The sequence below is a fragment of the Tamandua tetradactyla genome, chromosome 6 (genome assembly GCF_023851605.1).
Source record: "Tamandua tetradactyla isolate mTamTet1 chromosome 6, mTamTet1.pri, whole genome shotgun sequence".
Taxonomy (NCBI): Eukaryota; Metazoa; Chordata; class Mammalia; order Pilosa; family Myrmecophagidae; genus Tamandua; species Tamandua tetradactyla.
In genome coordinates, this window is record NC_135332.1 from 5,704,871 (window position 1) to 5,721,906 (window position 17,036).

At 41.1% G+C, this 17,036-nt stretch overlaps 3 protein-coding genes across 7 annotated transcripts in view; 1 reads left to right on the plus strand and 2 right to left on the minus strand.

Annotated features, from left to right (window-relative positions):
• Positions 1–3,740, minus strand: part of POLG2 (DNA polymerase gamma 2, accessory subunit) — a 29,882-nt gene extending 26,142 nt beyond the window's left edge. For both annotated transcript variants that reach the window (XM_077163593.1, XM_077163592.1), the window contains exon 1: positions 849–3,740. In XM_077163593.1, coding sequence (XP_077019708.1) covers positions 849–1,410 — 562 coding nt within the window. In that variant the 5' untranslated portion in view covers positions 1,411–3,740. The remainder of the gene's footprint in view (positions 1–848) is intronic.
• A 112-nt stretch (positions 3,741–3,852) lies between these two features.
• DDX5 (DEAD-box helicase 5) lies at positions 3,853–11,620 on the minus strand. Of its 4 annotated transcripts, none has more exons than XM_077163591.1 (14): positions 11,604–11,620; positions 10,781–10,959; positions 9,399–9,564; positions 8,959–9,055; positions 8,745–8,878; positions 8,558–8,623; positions 8,191–8,332; positions 7,953–8,113; positions 7,342–7,514; positions 6,808–6,918; positions 6,519–6,580; positions 6,372–6,431; positions 4,850–5,074; positions 3,853–4,560 (listed from the first exon to the last, which is right to left on the minus strand). In XM_077163591.1, exons 2-14 carry the CDS (start codon positions 10,822–10,824, stop codon positions 4,157–4,159), a joined length of 1,845 nt encoding a protein of 614 aa, XP_077019706.1. In that variant the 5' UTR covers positions 10,825–10,959; positions 11,604–11,620; the 3' UTR covers positions 3,853–4,156. The 4 variants fall into 4 exon arrangements, with proteins under 4 accessions (XP_077019706.1, XP_077019705.1, XP_077019704.1 ...); XM_077163590.1 differs by lacking the exon at positions 11,604–11,620 and adding an exon at positions 11,312–11,443; XM_077163589.1 differs by lacking the exon at positions 11,604–11,620 and having other exon boundaries at positions 10,781–11,038.
• Positions 11,116–17,036, plus strand: part of CEP95 (centrosomal protein 95) — an 82,285-nt gene continuing 76,364 nt past the window's right edge. Inside the window, exons 1-3 of the mRNA XM_077163587.1 lie at positions 11,116–11,894; positions 13,278–13,406; positions 14,670–14,777. Of these exons, the coding sequence (XP_077019702.1) occupies positions 11,876–11,894; positions 13,278–13,406; positions 14,670–14,777 (256 nt within the window). The 5' untranslated portion in view covers positions 11,116–11,875. The remainder of the gene's footprint in view (positions 11,895–13,277; positions 13,407–14,669; positions 14,778–17,036) is intronic.

Consider the following 17,036-nt stretch of genomic DNA (forward strand, 5'->3'; position numbering starts at 1 on the left):
CAAACAAACAAAATATAATAAAACAAGAAAATGTTTAAAAATGTTTCCCTTCCTTCCTTCCATCCTTCCTTCCTTCTCTGTCTTTCCTTCCTTTAAAAAAAAAAAAAAAAAAAAAAAAAAGTTAAGGATGCTAAATTTCAGAGACCCATGGACATAGGCTATTTTTAATTCATTAATAGTACTGCCCAATGGAAAATGGCAGTTATTTTGCTAAAATAAGACACTGTGGCAGCAAGTCAACCCTGTAAAAAACGTGAACTTTTTTAAGAATCTCTGCAATCCTGTTCTAATTGATTTTAAAGGCAAATGGTGCTCTACAAACTACTACATATTTTCTCGAGAATCACTTATAAAGCTCTATTAAGTCCTATTATTTTGCAGACTCAAAAATTACTTAAAGGGATTTTCAAACAACAGGTTCTACATCAGTTTTCAGTAAGAAAAACTAGGGGAAGGCATTTAATTTTTTGCTCTAAAAAATGAGCTCGGTAGTTACCTACGTGTAAAATTGAAGAGTAACCATGGAGGTATTAACAGACATTTTGATAACGATGAACAAATGATTCAAACTACGCGATTGAATTTAGGTTCTAATTCTATGGCTGCTCGAATGAACCCTAAAATTCTGAGGCTACCCAGTGAAACTGAGAGCGTTACGAGGTCGTTCCGACAGATTCTTTAAAGAATTTGGACCAGTGCTCCAGGGTAGGCGCACTGCCACTGTACCTGGTTACTTTAAAAAGATGAGACCCAGACCATTTTCTTTTCCATGTGAATAAAGTGTCAGTTTGTAGTCCCTTCAGTTCTACCCCGACACCAACTTTGAAGCATGATATCGTGAAGCATACCGTGAAGTAGGTTCTCCCGTAGTTTCCCAGAAGTTTTTAATAAATTTTCAAGAAATGCCACTAGCCGTTCCTTACTCAGCTCTCTGTCTTCCAAGATTTCGCGTAGAGTTTCTGCTGAAACTAACCTGAAGGCACCGTCCCCTGGCAGCGAAAGGCCTGGCTCGTGGTGCAGAGTGTCCACCGGGAAGACCTGCTCCCTGAACACGACCACCGAGGACCACCATTCTGCGGCCAGGTTCTTCCGCAATTGTACGCCCAAGGGTCCAAAACCGGAGTGGCACCCTTTCAGAAGAGACTCTCGGCTAAGCTGCTGCTTGAGTCCACTGAGGAAATGCCTCCTCTGACAGATCTCTAGTAGCGCCTCGCTGCCTTCACCAGACTCGGGGACTTCTCTCCGCTCGCTCCCCAACCGGAGCTCCGCGTAAGACCGCGGATGCCTTCCGAGGGGACCACTCCTTTCCGTCAACCGCTCCAGGTGCCCCCCACCTACTCGACTCCGAAACCCAGAGGAGAGGCTCCTACAGGTTTCACGGGAGGCCCTGCCGACTACACTGGAACGCATCTTCCTCTCTAAACGGCACGCTAGTCTAGTAGACAGCTGATTCCAAGAAACCGCCCCAACAGTAGCAGACTTCCGGGAGTCAACGGCACACGTGCGACGGAAGTCGGCGTGCGCGCGGGCGCTAAGCTCCGCCCACGGAAGAGCGCCACGTGCCTGCGGTCGCCGCCGGCTAATCTCCAACACCTGACCGCCGCGGCAAACGTAAGCCGGTTTCTGTCCCCCGGCCGTTGTTTACGTCTAGGTAGCTCAAGCCTCGCTCTGATTGTTCTCCGTTCTCCTGAGCACCTTTAATATTACACCTACTCTTCACTACCGTCAGTCACTGTTGAGTCGAATTTACTTTCCCTCCCCGAGCATCTTTGATACAACCTTAAAGGTGTAAGAAACTAACACTTTCTAATTATTTCAGTCCATTACGGTGGTTTGGAGACCGATGCTCACAGCAGCTCTAGGCAAATACCCACACCAGCTGACCTAGCCCGTGTATTTGCTTTGAAGCTTAACTTCCGGGGAGGGGACACGGGTACCTTTTCTTTAAATATTGCAAAGGTTCTGAACGAAACAGCATCTGCATCACCTGGGAACCTGTTATAAAACTTTAAGTGGGCCAGCAGCGTTTTAAAAAGGCCTCCACTGAGAATCATTTACATACAATTTCTACCAGAGGACCCTTCTAAGGTTGGGCATCAACCCTTAGGCTTTAGTTTCCATTTCAACAAGAGAATTGCCCAGATAGTGGAAAAGTGGTACAGCCCAGATTCAAGAAAGACTGATTGCAAAGCGCATGGTTTCTCTTTCTAGTTTCGAAACACTAAACGTTGAGATTAACAGTTCAGGTGAAAGGAAGTTATTGTGTCACTTTATTACCAGGGGTAGTTTTCAGCAACCAAGTTTATGTAATACAGAAGACCAAAGATTTTTAAAAAATCTTTTCTAAGTAAGGCACAGGACAGGAAATCTTTTGGCACAAACGTGTGCCAGTGTGAATTATGAAGCTAGAAAAATAAAATAGTATTGATGGAATGCGATTGTAGTAATTAACTGCAAAGCTGGGGCACTATTAGCAGATGAGTTTCCCACATTCAAGCCATTACCAGGGAAGCCTATACGCAAAGAGGAAAAAAAGAGAGAACCGGGAGAAAAATTACATTTATTAAGACAACCACAGGTTGGACACAACACACATGCTAAAAACTGGAGTCTTTAAAACTTATCTGAAAGGTAAATATGTAAAAGTCTTCCACAGCCCCACAATCATTTTAACAACTGTTTACAAATTAAAAGGCCCACGTAGGACATTAAACAGTTAAAAAAAAAACCACAGTAATAAATGTTCCAACCTACCCTGAAAACCTCTTATAATGAACTTAACTACCCATGCCATTAAACTGTTCAGTAAACGGTAACCAGTTTTCAATGTAATAGTCCTAGAAATTACCACACTATGCCCTCCCCAAGTGAATTTCACCAATTAAAGACTCAGTTTAATATTCAGACTTTGAATTAAGTCTTAGGAAGACCTTTTTCTCTCCTGGAAAAAAATTACAAGAACAAACAGACTCTCTGAAAAAGCATTTAGACCTACTCATCACTGAAATAAAGGATTAGAAAGTTGGTGAAGTTAAATCTAGGATGATCAAATGATCAAATCTGCATGAAAACTTGTAGATTTTCAGTGTTTTTTGGTTGTTGCATTCTTAGCCATTAATTTGATGAGTTTTTTCTTGTCTGAAAATGAATAAACCTGTTTTAAGACTTAATTCCCTGAATTACTGGAAAGACTTCCAGCACTGACTACAGTTAAGAGCCCCATGAAGCCTGTGAAGAGTAGAAACTACACATAACGTGCACTAAGGACACTGAAAACAGATGTAGTCAATTAAAGAAACTCAAATTTAGCTCTTGGTCAACAAGAGCAGGTCAACGAGACTACAGGTTAAACCAGTAGTCTTTCGTCTTTTTTTCAGGAATTAATACAGCCAAGAGTATGAATGTGGATTCTCTTTTGAAAGATGTTATTTGGAGCCTTTCAAATGATAGTTTTGCAAAATGAACGAAGCCGTCCATGTTATTCTAACACACTGAGCAGCCTGAGGATGAGGCTATAGAACTATTTTTACTATTAATTTAAACCATTCTGTTAACAGGAAAATAGGCTTGATTTAAATGACTTGCCTTAAGTTGACGTGGAAGTAACTAACAGAAAACCTTTTCACAATTTAGCCTACAACTACAAATTTATCTGCATCAATCTCCATTTAATTCTTGCAATATGAATAGAACTTCACTTTAAAAAAGGCCTTCCCGGAACCAACCACCCCAATTAAAGAAATGTAAAGGGAAAAAACCCCAGTCAATTCAGTTTTAATTAAAAAAAAAAAGACTATTAAAAAGCAAAATTTAACATAACAGTAAGTAAAATAAAGTACAATTTCCACTTAATTCGGTCTTCAAATATTTTTTATTGGAAGGCCATGCATTGCCTTCATTTATTGTATTTCAAATCACTGTACATTTTACTTTTGTGAAAACACTGCCTGCATTTTCTAGTACAAAAAAAACCTAAAAATTGTTTCAGGAATGTAGAGAAATATCCAACTTAAATAGCGAAAAAGTGCACCATAATTACTGCTGCACTGCAGTCATTTCTGCTTTTCCCATGTTTCTTAAATAACTATCTTGTCTGATAACACACAATATAAAGAGCAATTATGAAAAACAGACATTTACATATACTTCTAAAGTCTTATTGAGAATATCCTGTTGGCATTGGATAACCAATCATAGGCGCAGCTGCAGTAGCAGGATATGCATATGCCTGTTGGTTCATACCATTGTGCATATTTGGAACGTTACTTCCATATTGCTGAGTGCTATCATAACCATTCTGGTAAGTCCCTGTTGGATTACCAGTCCTAAAACTGGTCTGTATACCAGCAGACACAAAATTACTTCCAAAGCTCCCATTGGTGTAATTTGCAGCACTGTAAACACCATTCTGAGTTTTTGCCCCAAAATCTCTCTTAAGCAGACTAGAGTAACCTCTGTCATAATTTTCCCTATCTCTAAAGGTATTAAATCCACCCCTTTTGCCTGCAGAGTATCTGTCCCGACGGTCATCCTTCATGCCTCCTCTACCCCTGGAACGACCTGTCAAAAAAAATTGCAAGTTGATCAATTTTTATGGCATATATGGATACTAAAACAGGGAATTTGAGAGCTCTATTCACTACAGGTTATGAAGCATTACACTGAAGACTACTCACCATCTGACCCCATTTAATTTAAATAGATTTGTAGACAACTGTGACTGACCCCAAATCAACATTTCCAATCCAAAATTGGTCTTACCTGAACCTCTGTCTTCGACATAAATGGATTTGTAGACACTGTGACTGACCCCAAATCATCAACATTTCCTATCCAAAGTTGGTCTTACCTGAACCTCTGTCTTCAACCAACTGAAGCAACTTGGGATTAATTGCTTGATTGGCTTCGCGAAGCACAGAGATAAGGTCGCTCACTTGCTTTATGTTATTAGGTGTAAAGAAAGTGTATGCTGTGCCTGTTTTGGTACTGCGAGCAGTTCTTCCAATTCGATGAATATAATCCTCTGAGGAGTTAGGGTAGTCATAATTGATGACAAATTTCACATCTTCCACATCTGTAAGGTGTTGCAGTGTGGCAAAATAGCAATGTACGGAGTTTTGCACACCACAACAGCCAGACCAAAAATAAAAAGTTAGACAATTGTATTCCCAAGAAGGTATGGGCTGCAAAAAATACAGTTAAAATGGTTATCCGTTCCCTGTAGGAATACCATTGAGGTTGAGAGAGAGAGAGAGGAGAGAGAGAGAGAGAGAGAGAGAGAAACAGAGAGGGGGGGGGGAAAAAAAAAAGCACATGTCATCTGTATGTCTTGTCACCCACCCAGTGATAGAGCCTACCAAAAGGATTGTGTATTCCCTAGAATATTTCCCATTGAGTCCCCTTACAGATCATCAAGTGACATCTGAATGCTTCTGCGCAGTAGGGCCACTTAAAAGTTCACAGCAACCTCTTCATGTGCTCATTTTGAGGACCTTTAAACAAAAATGTACATGGTCCTTTGCATTACACACTCATCAGAAGTTCAAAACTCTGGCCACACTGCTCGTCTTGCCAAGACCTTACAACTGCAGCTGCAAGAAAAACATACCTGTCCCCCAAAAGTTGTTTTTATGCACTGTGTCTCGTCTAGGCAAGCACTTCCAAGAAGCCAGGATTCACTTGAGAATGTGTCTCTCTCTCTCTGGCAGGTCTCGACATGACGACTACTGTGGTAGGTGAGGGAGGAACTTTCAAAGCACTGCCTTCTTTCCCACTGACTATAAGTGTGAGAAGTTGTTCCTGCTCTAGATCTCATGTGCCAGTACTCACCAATTTGTAAAAGGCTTAGTACCTTTTAAAGCTGCTCTCTCCATTTCAAACTTGAACAAAAATTTCACTGAACATTGAAGTTTGGAAATATTTCTTCGACATTTCAGCAAACTCACTGAAACTCAAAGACCCACAGATCACAGTGAACAGTTTGAAACAATGCTGTACACCATGGCAGTCATGCAAAGCATGGGACAGAAGAAATACCACGGCAGTGAACTGTGAGGATAACTTCCATTTTTTTCCCCCGGAGAGAACAGTTTACGGGGCAGAGGTGGTATGTTCTGCCTTTTGAAGATTACTGGCACACTTTCAGCTTTTCACCTCTCTAATCGACTGGAAGCAGCCAGCCGATCACTAGTCCTCCATCCCCCTCGAGTCCTCCGATTGTCATGCCTAGGCCTTGCCACAAAGACTGCACCTTTATGTGAAAAAAAAACTTAGAAAAAACGCAGAGGTTAAAGAAAGCAATAGACTTTCTTTAAAAAAATTGTATGGAGATCTTCTGGGAAACCGAGCCATGAATGCGAGTTTGTACTAACCTAGCCCTCTGGAGGCCACATCTGTAGCAATCAGAATAGGAGCTTTTCCATGTTTAAATTCTGCAAAAACAAAAAAGGCATATATAATCATTAATCTGAGTAGAATTCCAGATGAAGGTGGAAAAACTCTTCAATTCAAATACTTACCATTTAGAACCCAGTCACGTTCCTGTTGACTCTTGTCACCATGGATACCCATGGCAGGCCACCTAAATTAAAAATAAATCATGTAATAAGTAGACTCACACCTGAAATCTAAAAGCTGATTGTACTTCAGCGCTTAACCATTTTAAGCCACAGATCCCACTAATCTCACTTGAAATAATGTATATACAAGAGATCCCCATCCATGAAAACTAATTTATTACTTCTCATTTTTGACTCTTTCCTAAACTCAACTCAAATATATCAGCTTCACCGGAGAAAGCCTACATACCCATCTCTCCTCATTTTTCTGGTAAGCTCATCGCATCTTCTTTTGGTTTCAACAAAAACAATGGTTTTATTCTCCTTTTCACTCATGATCTCTTCCATTAGACGAATAAGCCTGGGAACAAAAGGAAAAATGTAAATTGTAAAAGTTCAGTTACAGCCCCCAAATTTATGGCTAGTGAAGCATTAAATTCAATTTATATGGTTACAAGTCAAAGAGAAAATAGCTGTCTGATCGCTTAACCATCAAGCAAAATTCCATCCCTGGTCCCTTAAGCAGACCACAGGGTAGGAATTCATTTTCCTATAAAAATGCTATAGTGAAAAATTATTTGAAAGCTGCAAAGCAATTCCAAAAGAACTGACAGACTAGTTTTAAGCATATTCAGGTTCCACCCAACTGAAAATCACTTTTAAGACCATAACAAGATTGTTTTCGTTCTTTTTTGAAATACATTATAAAAAAAGATATATGAACCAGTCCTCAATTACGTAGAAAATTGTTTTTAAAGTCAATTAAGACTTATGAAAAACTTACTTTTCATCCTTTTCTACATCATGACACACATCCACAATCTGAAGAATATTGTGGTTTGCACTCAGTTCTAGTGCACCAATGTTTATATGGATATAGTCTTTTAGGAAATCTTCAGCAAGCTGTCTTACTTCTTTTGGCCAAGTCGCACTCCACATTAGGGTTTGCCTATCAGGCTTAACAAATGTGGGTTAAAAAAATTAGTATCGTAACTTTTTCAAAAAGTTAAATTTGAAATGATAACATATTTAACAACACTTATAATGATATAGCTTTTCAAATGACTATGTGATTGTGAAAACCTTTGATGTTCCTTTTATCTACAGTATGAACAAATGAGTAAAAAACGTATGAAAAAATAAATAGGGGGGAACAAATGTTAAAATGAATAGATAGAAATGTCAATGAGAGGGAGGAGTAAGAGGTATGGTATGTGAGTTTTTTCTTTTTCTGGAGTGATGCAAATGTTCTAAAGAAATTATCATGGTGATGAATACACAACTATGTGATGATACTGTGAGCCACTGATTTGTACACCAAGTATGAAATGTTCGTTATGTTAAAAATGTTTGTTTTTATATGTTCTTAGGTGAATTAAAAAAAAAAACACTTACTCTTATCTGATCCACTATCTTCCTTATTTGGGGTTCGAAGCCCATATCAAGCATCCTATCTGCTTCATCAAGGACAAGGTAGGTGGTTCTTCTCAGATTGGTTTTCCCACATTCTAAAAAGTCGATCAGTCTTCCAGGTGTTGCAATACAGATTTCCACACCTTCAGTGAAACATAAAATGTAACCACCAAACACGTAACTTTTAGCACCAGTAACAACAAGCTTTTCTATTACATACCTCTCTCCAAATCACGTATTTGTGGTCCCTTGGGAGCACCGCCATAGATGCAAGTAGACTTTAAGCGACACGCTCTACAGTATTCAGCAGCTACTTGCTGCACTTGTTGGGCCAGTTCTCGAGTTGGTGCCAGCACCAAGCACTAAGGAAAGAAACAGCTTTCAGCATAAGACCTAGATCCCTAGTCTTAAACTGCTAATTTATAAGCCTTACACTAGCAGACATGATTTCTTTCTTCCAAATGTGCAATTTCCCAAAATGTGACAATTGTGAGATTACTATTCTCTCTACATATAAAACCACAGAAATTATCCTATCTTTGCAACTCAGTTACATTTCTAACCAAATTAATGGACTATATACTTACAATAGGCCCATCACCTCTCTCCAGGAATGGCTGATGATTGATGTGGACAATGGCAGGAAGCAAATACTATGTGGGAGGAGGATGAAGAAAAACAGTTACATTTAAATATTCTTTGTTCCCCCTTTTATTCTGAATCCACTTTATCTAGCATATTTTAGAGAACACTCCAAAGTGTTCCCAAACTTACAGACAGTGTTTTCCCAGATCCAGTCTGTGCTACTCCAACCATATCCAATCCACTTAGAGCAACTGGCCATCCCTGAGCTTGAATAGCAGTGGGCTCAGTAAAGTTCTGTCTTGCAATCACATCCATGACATTTGCTGTAACCAAAGGTAGCAAATTTAGTAAAAATGTTACACCAAGAGAAAGTAAAGATGACAAATTCAAAACTAACACTTACCAGGGAAGTTTGCTTCATAAAAGTTCAGAACTGGTTTTGGGCAGTTGTGACCTCTGACTGTAACTTCCTTGCTTCTTCTGTATGCCTCTACCTCTTGCTGAAAGACACGTAATTAGTGTACTCGAGTAAGACTCAGCATAACCTCTCCCCTAAATATATAACTGTAAGCCCCTAAATTTATAAACTACTTTTAGTGGCCTTGATTTTCAACCTAGATCCACATGAAAACCTACAAAGCACAAGAATACATATTTTATCAAATAACCATTCTAACTAGAAAATTCAAAGCAACCTGTTCCCAGAAATGGTTCACACCTCTTTCCTAAGCTGGAAGCCAGAAAGTATGAATCTCCCTAGATTTGCAAGACACTTGTGTCAGATTCTGACTTATTGTAAGTCAGAATTATATCCTAATAACGAAGCCAAATGAAATCACTCACCGCTGTGCGCCTAGCCAAATCAGGGTGTTCTTGATAAAAATTCTTCTCAAATTTTGGCAGCTCATCAAGATTCCACTTCTTTTTAACTAGTTTCTCCCCAGGGTTTCCAAACTTTTTTCCAGATAGGGGCCCTGCCCTACTTCCTCCAAATCGAGGCGCACCAAACCTGAAAAGAAAAAGTTTGTAATCAAACATTTGTATTTTTATGCAAGTTTACCATTCCATGGCACACACTAAGGATTATTCAACTTTATTCAAAGCACCTGTGTGTCATACAAAACCCATTACTGCCCTTAATGATAGTCACTCAACAGTCAGTTAGTTAACCCTAAATCTTATTTCTTGTCGTCCCCTGTACACCTCATTAAAGCCAGGAACAGTAAGCAAACCATAATTTATGAATAAAATCGGAAATTGGATGCTCAAATTCCACAAATACAGATTACTAAGATAGCAATCTAGGATAGACAACAGCTTGTGGTTAAAATCTTTCCCACAACCTTAAAAACGAAATCTCCATTTCGGAGATAAACGATAGAAGAGGAGCCTTATTTCTACAGCTGTTTCCAAGCAAACGGGCTTTGGCTTTAAGAATGGATGACGCAACAGCATCGAGAGCAGAACAAGGGGCTCCGGGACATAGCAAACAAACGGAGTTGGGGGGCATCCCGCGGAAGAGCTCTCAATCAAGGTAAGAAAATTACATAACCCAAGAATAAGGAGAAGGAGGAGCCGGCAACTACCGGGGGAGGAGCCCGGCCCGGGCGGAGTCGGCCAGGCGGCGTTCCCGCTGGGGCGGCGCTTCCCCCTTTGTCTCGCATTTCTCTCTGCGCCACATTTTCTCGACGCTGCCATTTTGAGCTCCTCCGCCGGGCGGGGTAACAAAGGCGCCGCCGCCATGTCCGAGGCCGGCATTTTGTACCAGCGGCACAGCCACATGGCTGAATCCAGCAGCGCCGGCCACCCTCCTGTCGCCACCGCCTCGATGGCTTCGGAAACGGCCCCCTCGCTCCCACTGAATTTCCGGATCCCCTCAAACACCTCCCGAATTGTTGAACTAATGACGGCGGATACTTAGTCCGCCTCAAAGCGTCGCGCTTTCCTCCCTTCACAACACAGTCCCCCGAATGCTCATGACAGGCGGAAAATGGCGGAGGTCCGGGAGCCCCCTCCTCCCCTCAAAAAGTGGACCTGAGAACTGTTGACACGCAAATCCCTCATAATCAGATTTGGGTAAATGTCAAAAGGTGCGCAAAGTTAGGAGTGGGGCGGCCCAAAGTTACGCTAGGCAGGGCAAGGTTCCACCCCGCATACCTTGGCCGCTACCCTCCTTGTCCTCCCTTCCCCCACCCGCGGGCCTGACAGGTCGGTCCCACACTCACCCTCGATCCCGGCCGCGGTCTCGGTCACTCGAATAACCCGACATGGCGTCAATGGTTGCGGTTGGTGGGGAACGAACTGGAGAGAATCGGGTGTGGGGAATCGCTGGGGTAGGCTTCCGCGACGGCGAAGCCTTGCGGGGGCGGCGGCGGCAGAGAGAAGTCGATGACAAGACCCAGAGCTGCACAACAAACACCGGGGGAAATGAATGAGGTACCGGCCGCCTCCCGGCAGCCGGTTTTATAGTCTGGACCGCCTCCGCCACCGCAAAGGACACTGGGAACCGCTCTGTGACCTAGTCGCCCCGCCCCCTGCGCAGAGGCCGCAACGCCCGCGGCGTTCCGGAATCCGCCATATTCTCACCCTTCCCCTTCCACTCCCCCCTCCCCCCCACTCCGGGATCCCTTCCTTGTAGCCGCCGGTTTTTTCGTTCCTTTCACGTCCGGGCCCACCAAACGCTGGGGGTCCGCATCCTACACTCTCTTGAGTTCCCCTTTTTCTCGTCTTTACATATCTTAAGCAATCCACCCCACCCTTTTTCAGGTCCAGCCTAGAGATAAGGCGGCCAGGTCAGGCCAATCCGCTCTCCCCACTTGTAGATGTTTACGTCCCCAGAGAGCCTCCACGCCCTTAACCAATGGACGGAAAGGCGGAGTCTGATATTGTCACGTGGCTGCTCCCCGCCCACCGGCTGAGCCGACGGCACTACTTTCCAACGGGCGTCAGCGGAGGGATACAAAACGAACTACTTCCGGAAATGCCGTTCTAATTCCCCAGGGCACCGGCCAAGACCCGTGGGCGATCTGGCCTGTCGGTTCCACTCACTTAAGAATCCCTCAACTGGACCTCGCTGACGGAGAGTGGAATCTAGATCCTGCAAACCGCCGCCTAGGCTCGTGATGCGAAAGGAAGTGCTCCTCTAATGACCAATCAGCGGCGAGAAGCCGTTCTAACGTCCCTCCCTCATTCACCTCTTCTTTTCCGCACTTTCCTTTCGTTCTCCCTCCCTCGATATCTGTGTGTGCGCTGTGTGACCCTCTCAGGACACTGTCCCCGCGCACTTGGCTGCAAGTCCTGCGACTCCCTTCCTCCGCGACATGGCTGGCTCGGAGGCTGGTGAGTCTCGGCCAGGACTTTTGCTTTATGTGGACTGAAGCCACCCAACTACCCGAACGCCCTGTCCATTTTATCTGGAGGGCAGGGGCCGGGGTGAATCTTGGTCTGGGCTGAAAAGCGGAGCTCCTGACTGTTAGACACCCCCTGGCAGTCCGCGGTCCTTTGAATAGGGTCTCCTAGACTAGTTCCGTCACCGTTTAGAGTAGCGGTCTGAGGTGGAGGAGGGCATGGTCTGTGGCGAGGCCGGTAACACACCCGTATCCAGGTTACGAAAGAGCAGTCAGAAAGGATCTTCCCCGAATCTGTATTTCTCTTGAGTGTCTTTTCACTGCCAGTGTGCTTTGCGCTCTTGCATTGTGGAGACTAAGGCATTTGAATTGAACTTTGGAGGAATAGCACTCTTAAGTGCTGTTGATGCCCCGCCAAAGCTAGAATAATGTTTTGTTTTTTCTCTTCACTGCCCTCTGGAGAGAGTTAACGGCTTTGTCTAGCATCGGCTTCTGAAACGCATATTGCTTTGGTTGTTTAGGACGCGTTCATCCTTTTCTCCAGGACAGCGTACAAACCACTCCCAATAATGCGCGTTTGTTTCCAGAACATGCTAGAGATATATCTAATGAGGAGTAAAAGTGCTTTCCAGTTAATCGCCTGTCATTTCAGGCAACAAGAGTTTCAAGCCTTCTAAGTGGTCGAGAAACACTTGAGCTATTTTATTAATGCCAGCAGTATCTGGGAGGAGCGGTACAGCATGCAGGGAGCTACAGTATTGGTAATGTGCTGGTTCGAGGTTAGGTCGTGGATACAGGAATGTTCTTATGTATTGCCCATATTTTCTTTCGGATACGTTAAATCTGATAACCCAAAGCAGTAGTGGTGGTGTTATCATTACTCCAATCTTTAACAGTCTAAATTAATCACTACTATTTGGGCACCGGAGAAATCCTGACTTGCGCAAAATAATTGAGCCAAAAACACGTCCAGAACTGTTGGGAATTTGAAGGCACATCCATTAATTACTTTCGTTAACAGACCGTCTTGTTTTTGCCGTATCCCGTTTACTTGTTAATGTGTGTTAACTTAAACACCTATTATAAAATAAAATCCACTGATAAATAACCTAAGGTCTTAGGTTGCAGCAGCGAAAGTTGTGTTTGCATCGTAGTGTTGATTACATTGAAATTACAGCTCTCTGGAAGCCATCATAAGAAATTGCTTTTCAAAAGTCTCGTCTAGTAGGGTCTTTGAAGTTCTTTAACAAATTTCATGTCTTCTAAGGAATTCAGTGTTTGTATTGCTGGGGATTTGTTAGGTTTTTTTTTAATGTATGTGTATTTGACTTTTTCTAGTACTCGAGGCTGATCTTTTCCTTTCCTTTCCCAACAGAGTGGATAACTATTGCAAATAATCTCCTTTCAAAATGTCATATACATCTGAGGATACATGAACTTGAAGATTGTGATGCCGAAGTTTTTATTGCTCTTTATCAATCAATCTTGGGAGAAAGGGTACCAGGTAAGGGTACTAAAAAGCAGGAGTAATTGTGTCTATATCTTCAACTAGAAGTTTCTCATCCCTTTAATTAGATCCTTTGTTTAAAACCTTGTATTTTCTCTTTAGCTACATCTTATTTCTATCTAAATATTGCATTTATCACCTTAATAAATACCTTATGGGACCCACCCATAATAACAACCTTGATTAAATCAGTTGGTTCTCAGTAATCACTCGTTAATCAAATTTCGCCTAATGCCATATGAAAGTCATACCCTTTCTGCAGATGTACCTTCAAAGATTCTAAAATTGAGTAGAGCTCAGAAATTTGTTGGGTCTTTTTACTTAAACATTATTAGAGATGAAAATTGTTGTTTGTACTTTATTAACCTACTTTACCAAGGAGACCGTTAATAAATTCATATGTCCTATCATCTTGTAAGTTGTGACTTGCTCATTTCTTTCGGGGTACCATGTGATTTTTGCTGTATCCCAGGTTGAATATCTCATAGTTTATCCATAGATTCCTCAACTACCTCTGTCTCTTTATGTAGTTTATAACCATTAAGTACTATAAGATCTGAAGTCTCTCTTTCCCATTGTTACAATGAACCAGTACCCTTACTCAGTTCCTGAATTGATGTAATAGCCTGTAGTGGGTGCCTTTGATACTAGTCTCATCCAATTGAGACTCTCTAATTATGTTTGGCATATAGTTATTAGATCAATCTTTTAAAATAATTTATCCTGCCCCAAAACATAGATCTTCTTTTTTCCAGAGGAGAAAATCCAAACTTAACTTGATAGTAAAACCTTTCCATGCTCTTGAGCTGACTTTTTAAACCTTTGTTCCGTAATTCTCGATAGGCTGCTATAGCAGGACATGTAAGAGTCCTTCATTCATACTACTGTTTTTTTTTTTTTTCCTAGTGGTACCCTGGGAAAGTAGCCCACAGTTACAGGTTAAAGTCTCGCCTCATGTCTTACCTTTTTTCTTCCTTTAATAGAATATGAGCATCTCCTTGAATTTAGGAACCCCTCTATCTTCCATTAGCATGGTGCTTGTTGTACGGTATGTATGTATGTATGTATGTATGTCAGTTGAATAGATGAAGATTCTCCTGTGTGGTAATCAGGCTGTGACTTTATCTGGATTTTATACAGTTCTTCTCTTTGGGCACAACCTACTTTTATAGCAGTTGGGTTTATTAAGAAATCTAGTCAGAGATGAATAGATAAAAATTCGGACCCTCATGGAAGCAAAATTATGTCACTTTTTTCCAGATGTCATAGCTATTCCCAAGAGTCAAGAGGATGATGCGCATAATGTGCAAGCAGTGATTGATTCACTGGCCTTGGATTACCTGCAGGTCAGCTTATCTCACATAACAGGTTGGTATATACTAACCATCAGATGATTATGCATTTCATTAAAATAATTTGTTTGATAGGCCCCTAGACATTGTTTACTGAACCAAATGAATAAGCATATGGAATACGCTAAACAGCACCACTGAACTAAGTCAAATGGTATCATTCAGTCAACCATACATGTGAGATTTTATAGGACAGTGAGATACTGAATTTATAATGAAGCTGCATCTGAAATGTAGGTATCCTAGCTGGTAGTTTGAGGTGTGTTTTTGGTGGTTGTTTTGTTATTTTAAGGAATACCATATTATTTGCTAATGATTGGAAATACCTAAATGTCCATTCAATAAAATTGAATTATGATAGCTCCATACAATGAACTGTAAAGTGCAACTGTAAAAGTTGATGGAGGTTGGCCTTGATGTACAATGTCCCAAATCAGTGAAAATCTGCATATTTGTTGTGTGAGAAAAATTTGGTCCTGTTACAATGATAATGTGGGAAGTATGCTAAAGGTGGAGAATATATATATATGCAGTTGATGGCGTGAATTATACTAGAAACCTGTAAGATTGATTTCCTCCAAGCAGGGGAACTTCAGGGCTGCCGGAAAAGGATGGGGGACTTTTCACTATTCCTTTTGTACCTTTTGAATATTACCTATTCAAAAAAATTTAAACTAGGAACTGTGTTTGAACCATTTCCCAAAATATAGTGTATCATGTTATATTCTAAAATCACACATACCGAATATGTCTCTAAATACCTTCGTTTGTAGGTAACAGGAAAATAAGGCTAATTCCAATAAATTATCTAAGTTAATGAACAGGCAATTCAGGGATTTGAAACTGTACTTTCGACCACTTAAAATTTTATACACTCAATTTTTCCTTTATCAGTAATTAAGGAAATAAATGTTAAACAGTATCATTTTTATCTCTTAATTTGCTGTTGACAGCAGATTTTTTGCAAAGAGGAAAGAAAATACTGGGTCTTTTTTTTTGAGAGCAATTGTAGGGAAGTAAATATAATCAATTTGGAGATAAATCATCTTGAGGGACGATTCCATAGTTTCCCTGTTCTTTTGCAATTTGCAATTGCTTTATCACCTGATTAGGGCGATTTCTGTGTTTATTTAAGATGCAAAATTGTCTAAGTTTATAGAATTTTTTAATGCAAAGCTGCCCTGGACAAATAAAACCCATCCTTGAAAAGTTGTAAAACTACTTACCTTTTCCTATAAGCTGTAAAGCAGTTTTTTTCTTTTTCTCCTTGTGCTCTGTTTAAAGCAGATTTTTTGACTCCATGAAGCACTGTATTCTGGCTGGTAGTCTTAGTTGCTGGGCTGGCAGAACATGCTCCCCATCCTGGAAACTGAGAGGTCTTTGAGTATGCCCATGGGATATACTTGTGTATCTTGTTAAGCCAGAAAAAAACAGGGCTTGGAAACAAGATTTCTTGTTTGTTGTTTTAAACAGAAAAAACTGTCAGTCATTGTCTGCTTCTACTAGTCCTGCTGTAAAACATCAAATCTCTGGTTTAGATTTGTTTTGAACCATGGCTGAAGTATGAATGCCTAAATTCTCTCAAATATCAAATTTTCACCCCTACCTCTCCCATACTGGTTTGAACTCGTGAGAATGCCAGATATGCTCTCCCAAAGGACAATCAGAATGTGGCAAGAGTTAAAGTTCCTACCTGATGTTGATTTGAGTCCAGGCCACGGAATCCATTTTATGTCAGGTTTCTACGCTTTTACCAACCTGTTTCTAATCAACGTTTCAAATTAGCATTTGTTAGAAATCTGTGGGCCAGTTACTGTGCTTGGGGCTATCTAAAGATTAACTTCTGAGTATAAAGTGAACGTTGTGGGAGATAAGATGGGAGAGATTGCAGGTGGGGTAAGATTAAAAAGGGCTTTATACGTAGGGCTGGGATATTAGAAAGGGGACCATGGACAGGTTTTAATCAGGAAAAAAAAAGATAATGTCTACAGAAAATGAATAGGAATGAACAAATATGGAGGCGAAGAATCCATGAATTCTTGATGAAAGTATCCCTACAAGTTTGTTTTCACACTACTGCTATTTTCTGCTAAACAAAACCACCTTCTGGGTGTAGGCTCCCACGACTGGAAATAGTGTTCTCATCTGCCATTTTTTTCATCAAGTCTAATAAAATTCTGCTGGCTGCTTTTTATTTTGGTATAAATCTTACTAGAAGATGTTTTCTTATATCCAATTATTTTGCTTCTTGAAAATGGAAGGAATATATGAATGA